This window comes from Colius striatus, chromosome 4 (assembly GCF_028858725.1).
Source record: "Colius striatus isolate bColStr4 chromosome 4, bColStr4.1.hap1, whole genome shotgun sequence".
Taxonomy (NCBI): Eukaryota; Metazoa; Chordata; class Aves; order Coliiformes; family Coliidae; genus Colius; species Colius striatus.
The window spans coordinates 74303563-74324122 of NC_084762.1; the positions used below are offsets into that span (position 1 = coordinate 74303563).

At 42.1% G+C, this 20560-nt stretch overlaps 1 protein-coding gene across 1 annotated transcript in view; it reads left to right on the plus strand.

The window, feature by feature from the left end:
* LAPTM4B (lysosomal protein transmembrane 4 beta) overlaps positions 1 to 20560 on the plus strand; it is a 66792-nt gene that overhangs the window by 23410 nt on the left and 22822 nt on the right. The window contains exons 3-5 of the mRNA XM_061995253.1: positions 4013 to 4086; positions 4701 to 4823; positions 12827 to 12925. Coding sequence (XP_061851237.1) covers positions 4013 to 4086; positions 4701 to 4823; positions 12827 to 12925 — 296 coding nt within the window. The remainder of the gene's footprint in view (positions 1 to 4012; positions 4087 to 4700; positions 4824 to 12826; positions 12926 to 20560) is intronic.

A 20560-nucleotide genomic window follows, 5' to 3' on the forward strand; every position in this document is an offset into this window, starting at 1 on the left:
CTGGCTGAGGGACTGGCCTTGCTGGCTGTTCCTCCCTATCCTTTCAGCATCTATCACAAGCCTCTAGAAGAGGAGAGGGGAAGGCAAGGAAATGCTCGTGTGGTTGGTTCAAGGGAGATCCAGCTGCAGAGCTTGCCATGCACACATGCACCCCGTAGCTGGAGCTCTGCCCAGCCCTAGCAGCATCTTCTCCCTGATGTGTCAGGGAGGGAGGATCTCACTCCAACGTATAAGCAGAAAAAAACCCAACTGGTTTCTTTAAACTCAAGCAGAAAACTCAAAAAAGCCATCTAGGACAGTAGGCTGTGTAACCACTGCTGTGGTCCAAGTACAGCCCTTCTAGACATGAATGCCTCAGAAAGCACAGCATGGCTGGAAAAAAAATTCACACACCCCTGTTAGCTTATTATTTATTGTGCTACATAACTAGTTTCATTCTGATTAATTGAAGCCAACACAGCTCAAAAAACCCAATGAAGCCTTAAATAAGAAAATTCCAGCTTGAGCCAACTAGAACTTGGCACAATGGAGCAGAGCTAGAGAGACATCAGAAAGGAGGAACATGAGACCAGAGCTTCAATGTCAAGTTTATTGCAGTTTGCTAGGCTCTGGCTCTGGATCAGTGTTGCCATGGTCATGAACAAAGTAAGGCCTGTGACTGCTGCATCTGCTGCAAATGGTAATGACAGCAGCTTCCCATATGATACAATGAGTAAGTGCCTGAGATTAAAAATGGATAGAAGCACTACATGAGCAGTGCCTTCAAATCAATGGTGAAAATAAAAATATTGATCCAAGAGCTTCTTTTGAACCTCTGAACGAGAGGTTCAATTGAGGTTAGTGGCTACTGGCAGCCATTTCTACTTCTTTTCTTTCATTACCTCGATTATACCTCTTCTATCCAAAAACATTTTGATTTTATAGGGTATATGTGGACAGACAGTAAATGGCCACATGGTTAAGAGTATTTGAAGAGGCTGCAGTATTTTTTATTAGTACGGGTTTGTTTTGTGGGTGCCTCCTCCTCTTGAGAGTAAAATTCACCTCTGACACAACTTTATAGTTCCTAAAAAGCTGAATGCTGCTCATAGCAATGCAGTTCAGACACCTGTGCTGGATGTCTGGATTCTCTACACAGTGAAAGAGGAGAAGGAGGTGCCTCTGAGGAGCAATTTGGGATGCACTTCGATGTCATCCCTTTGTGAATGATGAGCAGGGAGCCATCTGTTTCCTGCGGCATTTCCCAGCACCCACAAGCTGAGCTGCATAAAGTCTGCTTAGGGAGCAGTGAGAATAGCGGTGTAGCTGACCTTGGCACTGGGTGCTGTTGCCTCTCCTGGGTGGGACCTGCTTATTTTAACAGTGAGACAAAGATTCCAGCATTTGCATGGTGAGTAAGGACATCTGGACCCCAGGCCCTCATCAGGTTATGGTGGTTTAAATGTGCTCCTCCAAGTGCCCAGGAAAAAGTCTGCATCCATTAAATTAGGAAATAGCCTGCAATCCAGGTGAACCTGCTTCTGCAGGGTGGTTGGACTAGATGATCTCTAAAGGTCCCTTCCAACCCTACCATTCTATGATTCTGTAATCAGACTGCTTCTGTTGCATGTGAGTTCCTACACAATCACAAGGACAAAATTTGAGGGAGAGAGAGATAGTAAGAGTCCCGAAACCCAGGACCCAGGTGATGTCCTGGAAAACGGGAGATCTAAGTTCCTAAATCTTTAATCTGATACCATAAAAGCCAGTTTAACCAAGGTCTCTAAGACTCAGAAGTTTTAGAAAGCAGGCATTCCTCCTATCATGCACACTTAGTTCAGAGCAATTTCTGCTTATATTGTTGTTACGTACACATGTATGTATTTCTCAGAATTATCACACATATTCATTGTTTTCTTAGAACTCATTTACATAGGGTCCATCCCCTTTGTCTGTGTGCTCTTAATCACAAAGAGGGTCTTTGGGGGTCTCCAGGACCCTCTGGTAGTCATCATCTTGATCTGATCCTGAGTCTGCACATCGTTTATTTATATAACTCAGTTCTTCTTTTTACAGTCGGTAGTCCTTAACCACAAAGTTTCAATATTTCAGTTTGTGTCTTAGTCTGCATCTACATTTACATCCTGGATGTCTTAAAATAGTTGACATCTGCATCCTGGATGTTTGTATTTTAGATGTCTTAAGATAGCTGAAACAAGCACAAGTGAGCAAGCACAAGTTAAACTATCATAAATGGCCAAACCAAAATTTTCTACTTTAAGACAGTGCTGAGCGTACAATCTTCTTTCAGTTCCATTATCTGTGTTCTTTTGGGGGCTTAGAACAAACTTAACTTAGTTGTTAATGTAAACAAAGTTATTGTTTGAATAGCATGGTTTCTAAAGCACACGGTTTTAAAAATTACAAGGATTTAAAGGTATCAAATCCTGCTGTTGGTAGGCACAGCACCCAAGGAGGCTGCAGTCCAATGTACATAAGCGCCCTCTGGAGACACGCTCACCAGCCAGCAACAGTCTACTCTTGCTCATTTTCCCACCAGCTGCACATCACTCAGGTTCCACTCTGCATCAAGGGCCAGCAGAAATCTGGATTAGTGCTGGCAGGAACTCTGTGCTAGTGCAAAGGTTTGTGGTCCCTCAGGTGGAGGAGGATCAAGGACTGAGTCCTTTGTCTTCTACATGGATAATTGTATTGGTACACTGGAAATAATGAGAGACAAGACTTAGTGTCTGTGCTTCCTCTTCTGCCATGACCTGGGTGAACCTGCACTGCTGCTTGGTGATGATAGGTCCAGAGCTTCCAGATTAAGACCTGTTAGAGACTTTGATGAAGGCTCCAGGGCACCTACCTAAAACTTCATTTTCACGCAGCTAGGGAGGTGGAGAGACTGTCCCATGCTACAGGATACTCTTCATCATGTGTGGGACTTAGATGTTGTGGCAACTCTCTGACAAAATGGAAGCATCTTCACACTTTGAATGCTTCCAAAGTCAGGCAGCGACTAGTAGTGAACAGCCTGAATACCATCATGTATTTGTGTGTCCCAAGTCCACCAAATGTGTCCTCAAGGCAGATAGTTTACCTCACAGGTACTAACAGAGGTGGACTCTCTGAAGTCATATCCTGTATAGTTTGCATTCTCTCTCCTCTTTGTGCACTTGGCTTAGCCTGAGAAAAGTCATTGCAAAGTTCAGTTGCACCCCCAAATTCACTATCAGATCGGGTTCAGAATACATTTCTAGTATCCTGACTGTGGCCTGTAATGGTATGAAGGGAGCTGTATATGAAAAGACTAAACATAGGTAATTCTTTTCCCCCAGCATCTCCTTCCAGGTACTTGTGGCTTAGGAATTTTTTTTAATCTAATGAAAAGTTAGTTGAAAGCTGAGCAGCAACAGGAAAAAAAAAAAAGATAGGAGTCTATAATTACTCCAATCAAAACCTTAAATACTTTCCTTCCTTTACTACTTCACCTTTCCCGAGTCTTGTAGATCTTCATTAAGAAACTGTATGTCTCTGTAGTATTTTTGGTTGAAATGAAAACTTCTAAGGTGTTATTTCTGGTCTAAGACACCGCTACCTGTCAGAATGGTGTTTGAAAATTAACTACTTCTTTTCCATCCTTTTTAGAGATATGTGAGCAATAGTATTCAGCAGCTCTTAGTGCAAAAACTCTCTGTAGTGCAGAAAAGCAGATGCTTTCTGACAGTGATGTCATCGTTACTGGCAAAATAACCGTTTTGTCAAGAACTGCTCCTGATTTTTTAAAATCCTCAGGAAAATTAAACCATTCATGGCATCTCCACAGGCTCATAGAGGCTGCAGAGCCTTGCTTGAGCAGTGCAATCATTGTGCTTCTCATGTTGAGGAGTCTTCCTCCAGCAATGGCTGAACAAAACATCTGACCCCATCTCGCCCTGTCCTTGGAGATGCTCTGCATGAAATAGATGGCAAAATTATTGAACTAAGCTCTGAATTTATCTGCAATCATTTTGATGTGGTTCTATTTCAGATATGTGCATTGCCACAGCGATTTCTCTTCTTATGATTCTGATCTGTGCGATGGCTACGTATGGCGCATATAAGGTAATTTGTTATATTCAGTGAAAATGTAAATCAAGTGAACTACATGACTCTGTAGAAACAGAAATCAGAAAATTGCTTTCTATCAATTTTCTTGCTTGGTTGTTTAGATGAAAATTGTCAGGAAAAAAAAAAAAAGTCCAAAAGGCATCGGAACTGATTGCTTAGATCAGCGGCATCCTAGGGCCCCATGCTGCAGGCAGGAAGACTGCCCAGTTGTGTTGACTGCCTGCAGTTTCAGATACGAATAACCTTTGGGCAAACTGTGAATTCAGAGAAATGAATCTTGTACCTACCAAAATTAAGGGAATTTTTTCCCATTCACTTCCCAAGCCTGTGGTTCGTTGCAACATTAATCCTCTTAATTAGGCAGAAAAAGTATCCTGTGGTTTCTAAATGTCCCAGTGTAATGAGTTGTGGGATTTACATCACACATATTATTGCAGTCCAGCAGCCAAATTGGCTTGGCCAACCCTTTAGACTGAATGTCATACTTCTTTTAGCTGATTTAATACTGCAGTGTGTCAAATATTCCTTAGATTTTAGTGCAGAAAGACTTATACATTTCTTTTTTAACTTGTTGTGGCTGACGAGTTTTGGTTTTGTTTCCTTTTTAGCAACATGCAGCTTGGATCATTCCTTTCTTCTGTTACCAGATCTTTGACTTTGCTCTCAACACGTTGGTTGCCATCAGTGTACTCGTCTATCCCAGCACAATTCAGGACTATCTCCGTCAGCTGGTAAATCATTTGGTGTTCAGAAGCCTTTGGGGTGAAAGGTGCAAGGTGCACCATTTGTCCTGTAATTCTAACCAATGGTTTCCCGTTGACTTCCTATGCAATCCTTGAAAAGTCCTCTCAGTCCTTGCTAGTCTGTGTTCAACATCCTTTCAAGGTTACATTATTAACTTATTACAATATTTGTGCAGAGTTTTATAGTTTTGCAATGTTGTTGAAGCTATCAGCCCTGAGACTCATAGAATGGTAGGATTGGAAGGGACCTTTAGAGACTCATATCACAAGACATAGTTAATCAATAATTGTTTTTGGTTCTAGGGTTGTTGTGTTCATATTCAGTGGGTTATTTTTTATGCTATTTCAAGGATGTTTTGATGTTCCTTTTAAATCTATTTGGTGGCTGTAACACAGATTTCATTAGGCATGAGTCGGACTCAATGTAGGTTTGGTTTTGCTAGAAAATATTTTTGGAGTCTGTCTTAGGGACAGTTGGAGACTCCCTTCTTGCAGTGGTCTGCTTTAGCCAAACATCCATAGCCGGTATTGTGTAAGCTTACAAGATGTGATTGCAACCACCTAAAGTCAAGACAAGAGCCCACCAGCCTCTATCTCATCACAGGACCATGTGTATGTCTGGCAGGGTTCAGGCGGTGGTGCAGAGCTCGGGAGCAGCCAAAGCTGCAGCTGTCTCTGAAAATCTGCCTGGAGAACCTGAATGCAAATTGGCTTGGCTATGAACTTTGTTATATGGATAGAAAACTAGCTAGGACAGTATAAATACCAGGTAATGAGAAACAGCAGGCAGATAAGTAGCCACACAAATCTGCGGGAAGAGGCAATGTGACAAGCCAGCAGGAGCTGGGATACATCAGGCGCCTGTTATCCTTTGCCTGATTTAACACCCGCATGTGTTTGCAGTTGATGGTGCTCTGGAAGATAAGCAGAGGAATAATTTAAAAAGGTCTCAGACAGAAAAGCGGAAATCACATCCATAGCTTGGTGACTACTTGAAGCTGGCACTGCCACTGGCTGGAGCCCTCCTGCCCACCCTTCACCCGCCATCCCTTACTGCTCCATGCCTTGCTGCCATAGTGGCTCAAGTGGCCGTGTGGCTGCAGGAACTCCCCCTGTCTCCCACAGCATGAGTTGTAACCTGGTTTTACTCAGTCTCGGTTACTGTGCAAGAATGTGAGGGCAACAGAAGCAGGCTGGGAGTTACTCTTCTTCTGAAAACCTGGTGCTACATCTGGAGCGGGCTCACTTGAAGGGCAAAGAGCAGATGATTCTCTCAAAATGTTGGCTAAAACAGCACTGTCATTCCTACAGATTAAAAAAACCCAATAATAGGCCCTTCTGTAACACAAGGAGCCGGCCTTGGAAGGTCTTGGGAACAGTACAGCAAAGCGCTTTGTGATCTGCATTGCTGCTCTGGACTGATAAAATCTCTGTTCGGACCCATCTTTGTCTTGCCGTTGTAAATCATTTCCTGAACCGGTAGTGAAATGCCACAAGATTTCAGGAGTGCTAAACTGTCAGTACTCAAAAGGACAAGGGGGATTTCCAGGATAATTATAGGCTGATTAGCCTGACATTGCTACCAAGCAGAATAATTGCAGAAGAGCTGAGAGGAGAGTCAATTGATAAAGGATTAGACCACAGGAATATGATTAATGACTTCCAGTGTGGTTTCACGGAAAATCAGTCTTGCAGGCAAACTCATTTTCTTTCACTGACAAGATTACTGCCTTTGGAGATGAAGATGGGCAGGGACATAATAGACTTTCATGAGACATTTGACTTCACAGCATGATGCTAAGAGCAACAATAAAGCACTAGATCGATAAAGGATGTATCAAATGGATTAGGAGAGGTTAGCTGGCAGACTGCAAAGGTTCATGGTCAAGCCAACCATCTGCCAGTGAGTTTCTATTTTGGGTAGAGGCAAGTCTCCAGGAATCAGCAGTAGAATTCATACTCTTCTTGACTTCCATTAATAACGTTGGTACCCAAGAGGCCATTCACAAAGGCTCATGTCAGGAGCCTTCCCCAGGCTCGCTGCCTAGCGGGATTAAGTCCTCTGGCAGGAGGCTGCAAGCAGGAGCCTAATGTAGCTGTTCTGTGTCATCCTCTGAAAGTCCCTACCCTTGCATTGTCCAAAATGAGCACATGTTTGGATTTCCCAGAGGCAGTACTTGTGGCTTTTCCCAGCAAAATTCTACTAAAACTTGTGGATAACACAGATTAATGAAGAAGTAAGTAACACCGAGGACAGAGCTGTTAATCAGAGTGAACTAGACTGACAGAACCCAAGTTCAGTTATTAATGTGTGCTACATTGCTAAATGCAAAGAAGTGTAAAAACATGAGGAATAAAGATGAGCATACAGTTTGGCAACTACAGCTGGGATGCAGTGACCCTGTAAGCAGTCTAGGGAACTAAGTGCCAAAACAAGAGTCCCCATATGTTTTTGCCATTTGCAAAAACTGCTCATGGGATTTGTGGACAGAAAAAGCAACAATGAATAGTAATGAGGAGGAGACTTCCCCTCTCAGTTGGTGACATAGGTTTCATTTGTCTATTTATGGTGTCTGATTGTAACAAAACAATGCTTAAAACTCAGAGAACCTGTAGAAAAGTTCCTCAAAAGACTATGTAAAAGCTGGATACATTGTAGTACAGGGAGAGACAATCAGCTTTTCCTACTAAGTTTACCGAGAAAGGAGACCAAGAGGTGATGCTGTTTTCATATGCAGAATAATGAGGTATTAAAAGGCTGTTTATATTAAATGGGAGGTGTAATGATAATGAGTAGCTCAGAGCAAGTCTAAGTTAAGTTCATTTAGAAACAAGGAGTCATTCCTATTTTATCACAGTGGAAATTAGTGATTGGCAAAAGCAGCTACCAAGAACAGCTTGGTTTACAGCTGTTCTGCATCCACTTTGAAGCTCTTTATGCTTTTATGTCTTAGCTGTGTTTCCAAGCACAAGCAGCTCAGCAGGAGCCTCTTGCACCCTTATGTGGAAGAGCCACATCAGTTGGCAAAATCATGTTGCATTTGGTTCAGAACAAATACACGCTGTCTGAGAGGGCAAAAGCAAAAGGGAGAGGTGAGGATCACATCCACTGGTACCAGATACTCAGACACACAATTACATGAAACTAAAAACAAGCTTTCCACATTTTTAGTAATAATGCCATCAATACAGTGCTAGTACACAAACATCATTAAATAGACTTGTACTCAATGGCATGTTTCCCTGCCTTTTAGGGATACTCATAGGAGATGGATTTGTCGTCTCAAACACCACATTTAGAACAAGACTGCACTTAACACCATTGCCCCTGTAGGTGAGACCTGAGTCATGCCACTTGGGTGGGATCCCTCCTGATAGTTTATAAATAAACCCTACAGTCATCTTACTCTCACCCTCTTTGCAGAGGTCTGGCAGAAAGCAAGGATTGTGTTTCTTCCTGGCATTCTTACAATTTTTGTTCCTTTGTTCCTTTGAATTCGGGGAATGACGTTTTAGGGAACACAGCTCCATAAGGGAAATGAAAAATCCCAATCATTCTTCAGAGCCATTATCGAATATCTAGAAGAAGGTATGCATTAGGTAATGAAATATATTTGGCACTCTCAGAAGAATATTTTTTTCTTGCTCCAAGGTGAAACCCCCATGGTCTTAACCATTTTTACCTCCCTACACTAGTATTTGGAATTATGTTATCTATTCACTCTGGTGCACATCTGCCAGATTTCAGTCTATCAGTGATGAGTTGCAAGCTACTATGAAACCCTCCATGTACTTTTATCAAGATGATAAATGAGTACCTGTCAGTAGGCTAGGCAGAGCTCTAGCTGAAAATGTTGCAATTGTAAAATACAGAACATTGTGTTCACAGGGTATTTGGTAATATCAGCCTACACTGGCTGCTTCTTTCAGAGGCACAAGTGTCTTTGGAAACTTTTTGTTGCCTTTTAATATCCAGTTGCACTCAGGTGTGCCACTTAATTCCCATAATTTACAAGAGCATCTCAGCATGAAAAGTCATGTAACATAAACAGATGTTCCAAACCTAGCATTTGAAATGTTCTATGGCTGTCACGTGATAAAACTTTCTAAGGGTTACGTTGAAGAATTTGGTTATTAGCACTGTCACTAGAAAAACAAAACCCTCTGTGAACAGTAAATCCAGCATGTGTGAAATAAATACCATTTTTGCACTTTGAACAGTAGTAGTTGAAAGCAGTTTGACCTAAAGCACATTTCTTTTCTTTATACCCACTAAATCTTTGCTATACAGGCTTTCTAAAGCCTTCAAATTAAACTCTTCATCTTCTGTCACCTGATAACAGTATAGGAAATAAATTGAAGCAGAGGTGCAGAACAGGCTGGTCTGCAACTGAGTTATGCAAACTTGTTTTTTATTAAAGCACAAGACTATTACAGTTGATCTGAAAGAAATTTCAAAGTATATTAAGTAGCTTTGGTACGGGACTACCTGCAATGCTGCTGTCTGCCAATTCAGCTGGTAACAGTCATGCTTTTAAATCCTAGGGGAAACATCTAGAGAGCATAAAAGAAGTTAAACCTAAAGAAAATTCTCCTGTAAACCAAAGCCTTAGAAAGGAATAGCCTTTCTGTCATTTTTAATGCCATTTTATAATTCCAGAGAAGAATTACTACTAACTTCATATCAGAGCTTTAGAAATTCTACAGACACATTACCGTTCTTCCATTTTGTGGCATTCTAATACTTGGAGGATTGTAACTGTTGAGTGAGAATCCATACTGTCTTTAAAGTGGATATTTTGTGATCCAAGGGGAAGGAAAATGTGAAAGATTATGCTAAACAGGTTGAGGGAATAAGAAAGGACTTCAGCCTTAGCCTTTTTATTCTTCTCAGGCATTTGTACCACATCAGTGCTATAGAAATATACTTGCCACGCAAGTTTTAGATTCTTCTTAAGTGTCTAATAGAGCTTCTGTGTGTATAAGAAGCATTTTTTTTTAATGGAAAGTTTACTGTGTATATTATTACCCATGCAGCCCTCTCCATGTCTGTGACAAGGTTATAAACGACACCTCAATTATGACTTTAGCATGCCGGTGCCACAATAGTACAATTACTTCTTGTTTGTATAGAAAATTTCATCACATCCTGCTGCAAAATCACTCCTGTGTTTCCAGTGCTGGGTTTGATTTTTTCCACCCAGCCATATCTCAGTCTCAGCTTCATCTAACCTTGCACAACAATTGACACTGAGCTTTTCCCAGAAGTTGCAGCACTGAGCCCAGTGCCCAGGGCCTTCCCAGCACTTTGTCTCACCACAGGAGAGCAAAGCCCCAGCACAGGAGCAGAATTTTCTGTCCTCAGACACTCACATAGGTGTTTAAGCTTATCACTGGAGTCCAAGGAGGGCAGTGAGTCTTTGATTCATCTGAACTACCTGTTTTCCATGGGAGTGAATGAGATTTTTAGGAATGGTTGCTGCAGTGGGAGGATCGTAAAGGCTTCCTGATGACACTAGATCCATAATTCTCCCTGTGCCAGGCGAGCCTGGAGCCAGCCAAGATATTTCCCACTGCCTTTCCTGCTTCTTTGACAAAACCTGCAGGTTTTATTAATTGCTTTTCCTACTGCACTGAAGAGATTTGTAGTGTGAGTCAAGATCAGATTGCTCGTAGACCAGCCTGGGCAAGCAAGTGTTAAACATCTTCTGATCAGCAGGTACCATGAGCCCAGTAAGCAAACAAAGGGAGTTTCTTCCATGCTGACCTGATGCCCTGGGCTATTGTCAAAGCCCTGGAAGCTTTATCTCCCATACAGCAAGCCAGGAAGCTCCAGGAGCTCCAGCTTCAGTTTTCACATCCTGCACCAAGATCTCCCTCAAGCATATGTGGATGGAGGTGGCCACCACATGGGTGAAGCACCTACCACCTCCTTGGGGCTTGCTTACACCGCACATCTTTTCAGGTCAGAGACCCAGAAAGCCAAGCCTGAATGGGACAAAAATGCAGCATTTCGGCCTCATGTGCTTTGCTGCTGTATTGTCTTTTCACCTGAGACATTGCTGGTGTAAGAGCCAGACATTACTTAACGTGCTGCTCCCAGGCTTGGCCAGGGCTCGTGGTCCTGGCAGATGTTCCTGCTTTTCAAGTTAATGAGAACTTTCTTGGTCATTTTAATAGGCCATCAGGTTATGGCCAAGACCCCAGCATGCAGTCATCCAGTCTTTGACTGGTGACTGGTTCCCAAAAACCAGACTGCAAGAAGACCAAAGCCTCACTAGCAGTTTTTTATTACATTCACAAACTAGTCTGACTAGTTTTTAATAGTAGATCAGTACTAAAAAAAAATTTTGGGGACAGTTTGACTGTAACTGTCCTTAACTGACTAGACTTTCTAACCATATTTATGGCCTTCCTTCTGCAAGCAGGAGAGCAGGCTGTGGCATTAATGCTTAATTTTTCTGCATATAAAATTTTTGTTTATTTTTCAATACATCTTTTCTTGGCATATAATCTTGCTTTCTTGGTCTCTGGGTGACCATGTCCACTATATATAGCAATAACTCTGTGGAAAAAAAAAAGAAAAGAAAAAAAGCAGCAAATTATTGAATTATGGCAGTCTAGTTTCCTACAAAAGCTGTACCTCGGCAAAGAAGATAACATGATAAAATCTTTAGCCATGAAATTCAGTACAGGAACAGAAACATTGCTGTGAAGAAGCGGAAAATGTGCTTATGTAACTTTTATCTGCAAATGGTTACAGCTGCAGTTGATGTTAACCACTCTGAACAGTTCATGGAAGCACTAAATAAAGAGCTATTCTCACTGGCAGCTGTCCAAAAAAAAAAAAAGGAAAAAGATAATTTTGTGATGCACTGGGCTGTGTGCTGGTGTTAGGGGTATTAAGGGGTTACTCTGGAATTTACACCCTCAGTGCCAAGAATACAGTTATAGCTCGGTCTAGTTAATTGTCCTGACAAGGACGCAGAGCTGGCCTGGTTAAGTAATTAGACCTGTAAGGGAAAAGGGGGTTGTGTGTGGAAGGAGATAATGCATTCAGTTATAATGAGCTACTGTTGCAGAGAAACAATCTTTTGTGGAGAACAACTCTGCCTGCGGACAATGGTTTGTTCTAACTGAATGAGGACCCTGTGCTATGCAGTATTTCATAATGATTTGAAACATTCATTTTAAAAGATGTTTCTTTCTTTGAGCAATAACAAATACAGTAAAACATTTTTAGAGGTCATTTTTCAGCCAATGATCCTGAAGTGTTTCACAGTTGTAAATCACTAGAGCTTACACTGAGTGGGAAGATTAGTTTTGTTGTGTCTATTTCACAGAGAAGGAACAGAAGGAACACATTTCAATTTGACATCATGGTGTTGCTCCCCTGTAGGACCCATGCCTCCACGGGGCATGCGCTCAGACAACAGCACTAACAAATGGTCATCAAGGAGTACAAATTTATCCAAAATAAGATGGAGCAAAATAGACCTAATGTCTTTTGATCAATCATTTAGGTGAAAGGATCATGCTGTCCAGCTTTTTCTGCTTTCACTTTCTGGAAGGAGCTACCACTGGCCTTTGGCAACCATTGCCAGTACAGGATAATGATTAGTTAATAAGTACAGCACTTGCCTGCCATTGCCCAAGATGGTAGATTTCCTGCTGCAGAGTCCCTGGAGAGATGTGCTTTGGTAGTTTGTGTCAAGCACAAGCCCAGTGTTTACAGATAAAAACTACATCCCACACCACATGCAAAACAAAAACCAAACCCCTCAGCCTTCCCGTGAATGTTTGGCAGCTGAGTCTTTGCAATGCCTGTGCCAGCCAAACTTACTGAAACTGGTAATTGGTGCAGAGAGCTCCCAGTTGAGTAGATCACAGCAAGATTTGTAAGCTGATAATTATAGAGTGCACTAATTGAATGGCTCTTAAATGACTCGTGAGATTAACTTACAGTGTTTTGCTTATTTTTGCTTATGCAGCCCACCAATTTCCCCTACAAGGAAGAGATTATGTCTGTGAACCCTACGTGTCTGGTTGTGATTATCCTCCTTTTCATAAGTATCATTCTGGCTTTTAAGGTAAGTGCATAACTGTGTGTAAAGTCTGCTTCTGGTCACGGGTGGAATGTCCCTTGCTGGGAGGCCTGGATTTAGAAGAGATCTAGGCAACTACAGATCAGGCAGCCTGACAGCTGTACAAAGCAAAACAGAAGACCCACAAAATCTCATAGCAAATATATAGGCCACAATGGGGTAGTATGATGCTTGTAAGGGAAACTTGTGACACACAAATCCCTTGCAGAGCGGTTCATCCAGTGGACAAGGGTGGCCTGTTGATACAGACTTCTTGTTTTTTCAAAAAGCATTTGGCAGAGTCTCTCATCAAAGGCTTTAAAAAACACCCTAAGGTGTATAGGGACAAGATAAAAGGTCATCTTACAGGCTGCAGCTAGGAAATAGAGAGTAAGGGTAAATGATCAGTCTTTACAACAGTGAGACCATTGCCGTTGAGTACATTTATTAAAAATCTGGGAAGGGGAGGGAAATCTAACAAAAACACTTTTTTGTCTCATTCAAAATAGGGAAAAAAATCAGCCAAGAAAGCTTTGCACAAGGTTCTCATGGCACTGAATGACTGAGCAATGAAATGGCAGGGAAACTCAGTGGTGATAAATTCTAAGTGGTGGGCACACAGGAAGCACGGGTTTGTTTCACAGACACTGCAGTGGACTCTGAACTAAGTGTGACCACCTGAGAAAGGGATCTTGTAGTTATAACTGATAGACCTGTGGAAATATTAGCTTACTGCTCAGTTCTGGTAAAAAAAAATAAAACAAAATGCTAAGAATATTAAGAAAGGAATAGAAGAAAACCCAGAAATCTAAGTATTTCTTTCCCAGTTTTGATGCCTGCCACTTCTGGAAGCAAGCATTCTTTTCTGGTGCCCTATTTCAAAGAGAGTGTTGTAGAGCAAGTAAACAGACTGACCCAAACAATCCCTACTGGAAGGAACAACATAAAGAACTGTTACACCAAGCAGCTAAAAGGCACAAGCAGCGATGATTTATTTGCTCTTACTCAGACTTCACAGGTGACAGGCCGGAGGTAGCAGGTACCAGACAGGGGTAACGTAGCATCACCCAGCACAGCTAGAAAGAGCTCATGTGAAACCACAGCAATCAGTTTAGTGGTCCATTGAGGTTGACCCCCCACTGCTGTGCAGGGCAGAAGTGAAAGAGGAGCTCAGAATAAGATCAGGCAAACCAATATATGACAAACAACCAGCTGTGGCTCAACCAGTCCTCTGAGACTTGAAGCTCTTGGAAAGTATACTAGTACGTTGTTCCTCTTCTTGCCCTGTTCTGTGAGTTTCTCACAGCACACTGCTGCCGTTCATGTGTTTCTTGTGTTGGGTTTTATTTCAGAATAGTTGCTGCTCTTTCCCTGCAGAGCAATTGTGCATTAGATTAGAGAAGATCCCAAAGGTGTCCCTCGGTGACACCAGGCATGTTGGTTCCAGACAACAGGTCTGACAACATGAGCAGGGAAAGTTATTGTGACAAAAGAGGTACATCAGATTATTGCAGCTACTTCAAAATTTGAAAGAAACCTCAGACAGATAGGGAATGTTAAGGTGCTGTTTGAAGTGATATTCACTTTTCTTGTGCGATTTAGAAATATAATTCAACCTTCTGGCTTTGTATGTTCACAGCCATTCATTTGATTCTGTTTGCACCTTTAAGAAATATGTATGAATGTAATAAACACATAGATCTGTCAGATGCCACAAAGAACATTCTCTTTCAGTTTCTCAGATGCAAGCATTAGCTTTATTTTTTACCCCAGGTGGGTCTGATAGTTCATTAGTTAAATATAGCAAGGAGATCTCAAGCTTATTAAAAAATGCAACTAAAATTGGAATGGCAAAAATACTTACTACAGAAAAAAGAAACTTCAGAAATTAATAGTACAAAAGACTCATTTTGTTTTAAAGTGGCTAACACATGTTTTTTTCCAAGAGTATATGTGGCTCATATAATGCTCATTCTAGCAACATATTATCGTGCAAATGAGTCATGAAAAATATGACTCACACAGAAACACATGCTAAATTCCAGTTAGCATTTTCATTTGAATTTCTTGTGTTTCCAGAAGAGCTGCTATGCAGATTTATGAAATCTGCTCCGTGAAAAGAAAGCTGGACACTATCAGATGCATCACACTTTATCACTGATAGACTTAACAGATGGTACCATGCTTATGTACTGAAAGTGAAAAGGTACTGTGCATAAAAATATGCCTGAGCTCCCTCCTCCTCTGGAGTTTGATGAGAAATAGGGAGAGAAATCAAAACATTGTAACCCAGGAAAAGCTGCCATAGGAAAAGCTGCATTCAGCTGTTGAGAAATCCGAAACAGAAACATATGATTCCTCAGGAAGATTTGGCACCTTGACACTTTTGTTTTGGGTGAAGCTACATGCAAAGGAAAATACAACTGAGCAGAAGTTAATACATAGCAGTATTAGATGGTGGGTTTGTGCTTTGCAGTCATGGCATTGTAAAAAGGAGAAGAGGGGCAGGGGAGGGTAGTAAGAAAGCAAGCCAGCTAACCGCATATAAGCTCTTGTCTTTTTAGTCCTTAGGATTTACTTGGATCCAAAGCAGCTAATGGATATTTCAGGTGGTTTCAGGCAGAATCTTTTTCTGAGTAGCCCAAAATGTGTTATTCCATTTACTGTGTTTGTCTGGAAACTGAACCGGAGTTACATACCATGAAACATAAGTGTTTCCTATGTGCCTGAGGAAGGACATCCAGCAGCACAAATAGATTTATATACATGTACACAGGACTTCAAATGGTATACAGCCAGCACAGTGCCTTTCAAATCGCACCCTCCTCTGCAGCTGGTTTGTGGAACAGGGCCTTGGTTTCCTCTGCACAGCTGCAGCTGCTGAGACAGAACACTTGACGCTGCACCCTTCCTTGCTCCGTCGTGGGCTAAGGCCCCCAGGCCCAAATGAGTTGGCTCAGATAAGGACAAACACAACCAAAATAGCCCTTTCCTCCAGGCTGCCCTGGGCATTCTGCAGCTGCAGAGTACAGCCTCTTCTTTTCTTCCTTTTTGGTTTTTCATTTTCTGGAAAGGAGGTAGGAAGAGAGATTTGCCAGTGGGGCAGCTGAAAAATAGTACAGTGTAATGAGACTGACTGGTCTTCAGCAAACTGAATGTTAACCTACGTCTCCATAACATGCTCAGAACTTGCTTGTGCAAGGTGTTCAGCCTGGAGATGTGGACCCCAGGATGCTCAGCATGTCCTGGTGTCCTCAGCAGATGCAAAAGGGTGCTGCAGAATGAAGTTCTGTGCTCACCCTGAGAGATTTCATGTCTCAGCCCAGGAGAATGCCTCCTTGCAGAGGGAACCCTGACCTGCAGCACATTACCCCAGTGTCTGCTACCTTTCCACACTGGTGATGGGGCAGCAGTTTGGACCATGAACACAGCCTCAACAGCCAAGCTCTGACCAACAGAGAGCCATGAGGTTGCCACCTGTTCCATGAAAGCCTTGGACAGGTCCCAGCACTGGGCTTGCTGGTGGCAGGATACTTCTAGAAGAAGCTTTTCTAAAGCAGGAGTCATTTGTTTTAACTTGCATACCCCAGTACATGTGACTGAGAGCCAACAGATAATGTCTTGGCCATTTAAGGTGCCATTTAAAGTGTTGCAGGCCAATGATTTGGTTTGACTTGATTAGTTCTTTTCAGTCAAAACATTTCTTTGCAGTTATAAGGAGTGGTTCTTGTACAGCATTTTTATACTCAACAAGATACACTTTCTAGTGTGCTGAGAAGATGGATTTAATTGCAGATTTCATTGGCACAACAACCCATTGTTTCTCCTTCTGCAGCACCAAGTGAAATACATGTAGCCAACTGGTCTGCCTTTGGCAACCCTCTGAAATTTTCCTATAAATTTCAGTTTGTGTTGAAATCTTTATCTCATTTTCACCAGTTACTGAAGACTGCCCTGGCTCTGTGAGTAGAAAATTGAAAGCAGCAGGAGAATAAAGGGGGGTTCAGTGCAGACAGCTCCCAACCCCAGGGGGCTCTGTCACATCTGCAGCATTCGTCCTGCGCTTGCTGCCAGCAAGGGAGCTGCCCAGAGCACTGCTGTGACCCAGATTGGCACAGGCTTTTCCTTGCTGTCTTACAAGAAGCAGCAGGATATAGCAACCTCTAATTTCCACAAAGATGCTCATCAGTCAGCTGGGTGGGCACATGGCTGATGAGCTGAAGTTGTGCAGTACATTGCTGTTGTTATGCTGCTTTAACAAGTGCACCTGCAGTAACAACAGCAAGAGGCAGGGTTATAAAGTTTTGTGGGTTTCAGTTCCTTAGGAGTTCAAGCCATTTCTTGCTGTTCAAAAGGGAAGATTGAAAGCTAGTAGAAGTAGGCACAGTGCCTATTTCTGCATTCAGCCCTTCTTGCCCACCCATCCCTTCCTGTGGTGGCTACCTGGGGCTGCCCCATTGAAAGCTGTCTGTCAGCAGCCCATGCTGTTGTATGTGGGAATACCACCAAGGGTGGGTTAGGCTGAGTGACTCAATGCCTTTTACACAGACCCTATTCCAAATGTGAATGTTGGTACCCTGAGATAAAAATCAATACATTTATATACTGTGTGTCCAGCCACACATTTTAAAGAAGTATTTGAAACCTCAGCCGATTTTTTCAGGAAGAAAAATTGGTAACTGAATCAGCAGTCCCATTTAACAGTGCAGCAGCTTCAGCAGAAAACAATGATTAAGAACAAGTTTAAGAAGTTACAAGCTGAGGAAAATGAGTATTCTTGAGTCACGATTCACAGACCAGCAGCACATATCTAAAGCACTTGGACAAGGACATACTCCGAGCTACCACTTGTACTTGGTATGTACTGTCTGATGACCTCTTCAATTTTAGGGCTGGAGCAGACCTCACCCACTGAGAATGAGCCTATACATGCAGAATCAGAGCAGATCAGAGCTGGAGTAGCTGTAGAGGTTCATTGTGGGATTGGATGTCTCTTATTCACCACATGTAATGTAATTGGAACATTCAAAAATAAATCTCCCCCTAACTTCTCCCAGATAACATAGTATTATCTGGGAAGAGGCTTCCCTCGGTTTGGATTTTGATAGAAGGGGTATAGAAATTGGTTTGTAAATGGGTAGGCATAATGTAAAGGGTTTCTTATGAAGATGAGCTGTGTCCCTGCAGAAGTGTACTGTATTCACTTTCTGTACTAGCTCTTACACCTTTCTCAGTGCATAGTATCTGAGCATTGAAAGCTACTGAACTACTTATTGCTATTTATAATTAACAATGGAATTTTATTTAATTCTGGAAAGGATGCCATTCTCTGTGTAAATGCCTTTACTCCACTTGTTTCAGCAGCCTGGGACAGGATTCCATAGTCCACAGCTCAGGGTGTAGAGCCAATCTAACATTCTGTGTTGGTTTTGACTGGAATAGAGTTAATTTTCTTCCTAGTAGCTGGTACAGTGTTGTGGTTTTGGTTTAGTAGGAGAATAACATTGATAGCACACTGATGTTTTCAGTTGTTGCTAAATAGTGTTTACACTAAGTCAAGGATCTTCTCATGCCCTGCCAGCAAGAAGGCTGCAGGGGCCGAAGAAGTTTGGAGGGGACACTGTCAGCTGAGCCCAGCTGACCAAAGGGATATTCTATACCATATGACATCATGTCCAGTGTATAAACTGGGGAGGAGTTGGCTGGGATGGGCAGATCTCTGCTCGGAGGCTGGCTGGGCATCAGTTAGCAGGTGGTCAGCAATTGCATTGTGCAGCACTTGTCTGTCTTGGGTTTTGTTTAGTTCTCTTGTTGTCTTCCTTTTCATTACTATTTTTTTAAAATTTCAGTTATTAAATTGTTCTTATCTGAATCCATAAGTTTTACTTGGTTTTGGTTCTCCTCCCCATCCCACCAGATTGGGGAGGAGGACTGAGCAAGCAGCTGCCTGGTGCTTAGCTTCTGGCTAGGGTTAAACCATGACACCTTCCCTTGGGACTCAGCTAACTCCAGAAGCCTTCTGCTCTCCCCGTTTGATTGTCAAAAGTATTGTCAAAGGCTGTGACATCTCCAAATCATCCAGAGTCTATAAGATGCCAAAAAGAAGAGGAAGCAAACGTACTGGATTTCAACCAGCTCAGCCCTGCTTGATAAAACTCTTCCTGATCTGTGAGCCATCAGTGAGTCATGTGGCATGCTGAAAAACACAGCTTATGTGTGACGGCTATGGAGAGGGAGGAAGCACAGGGCAGCTCAAAAGGATAAGAGGCTTTTGGAAGGTCACCAGTGCAAGTGAGTCACAACAATGACTCACTCGGATTGAGACACACATGCTAATCCAATCAGCGCTGGCAGTTTAATTTGCAAGCACTAGGTTCGTGAAAGAACTGCTGTGCAGAACCCGTTAAGTAGAAATATAAGGTGGGCACTATCAAAATGTATTCTTCTCATCACTATCATATGTGACTGTGAGAAGCAGAAAGCTCCAGAGGGAACTGCTCAGTCTCACCAGCCTTGTCCCTGGTATGCTGAGGATCTGACTTGGACTTCTGTACATCTGTTACTACCTCCAGTCATCCTTCCAGTCAAAAAACAGTGGAGACAACTAGTTGTTTCCCAGATAGTAGGCCTGTCTGGAACCAAATGAGCTCAAAGAACAAAATTCATGAAGTTTATGATCCTGTGGTAGGATTATTACTACAATAATTTCCTTTCCTTTCCTTTCCTTTCCTTTCCTTTCCTTTCCTTTCCTTTCCTTTCCTTTCCTTTCCTTTCCTTTCCTTTCCTTTCCTTTCCTTTCCTTTCCTTTCCTTTCCTTTCCTTTCCTTTCCTTTCCTTTCCTTCCCTTCCCTTCCCTTCCCTTCCCTTCCCTTCCCTTCCCTTCCCTTCCCTTCCCTTCCCTTCCCTTCCCTTCCCTTCCCTTCCCTTCCCTTCCCTTCCCTTCCCTTCCCTTCCCTTCCCTTCCCTTCCCTTCCCTCTAAAAAGAAAAGTATTTGTAATAATAGTTAAAAGGTCAGAAATCATTTCAGATTTCTATAAAAACTTTAATACTGGCAATTTCCTATAGTCAGGAAAGAATAGGAAGGCTGCAGACCATTCCAGTCATATGGAATACATTGATTTAATATCAGATTAATTGAAACAGATTATTGAAACAATACAAGTAATATATAGGATCATCACATAGTCATTGGTCAGGCTTCTTCTCACAAGACAAGGAGGTTTCCTGTAATTTGCTTCATGACTCTCCAATTCCCGGCATGCCTGTGATTTTTTACTGGGCTTTACATCTACTTTCTAATATTACTAACTCCCAGTTCACAATATTTAAATATCCTTAGCAGGGAGGAATGCAAAATTAGTTTCTGTTTACTTTTTACTGCTGTCCCTGAGATATTCTGCATCTGCAGCACCTTCTCTTTTTTGTCATAACCTAGCTTATACCTTGATTTTATATCGTAAAACTCCTCCTTACTGGCATGCATTATCCCATGCACAGTAGCAAGGTGTCTGACTGAACTCACGTATCTCTATATTGCTAGAGAGGTGCAAGAAAAAGAAAGCCAACATATGTGACCTGCTAATTTAGTTTAAATGGAAGTTGTAAATACAAAATGATGTTACTTTAGTTATATTCAGTCC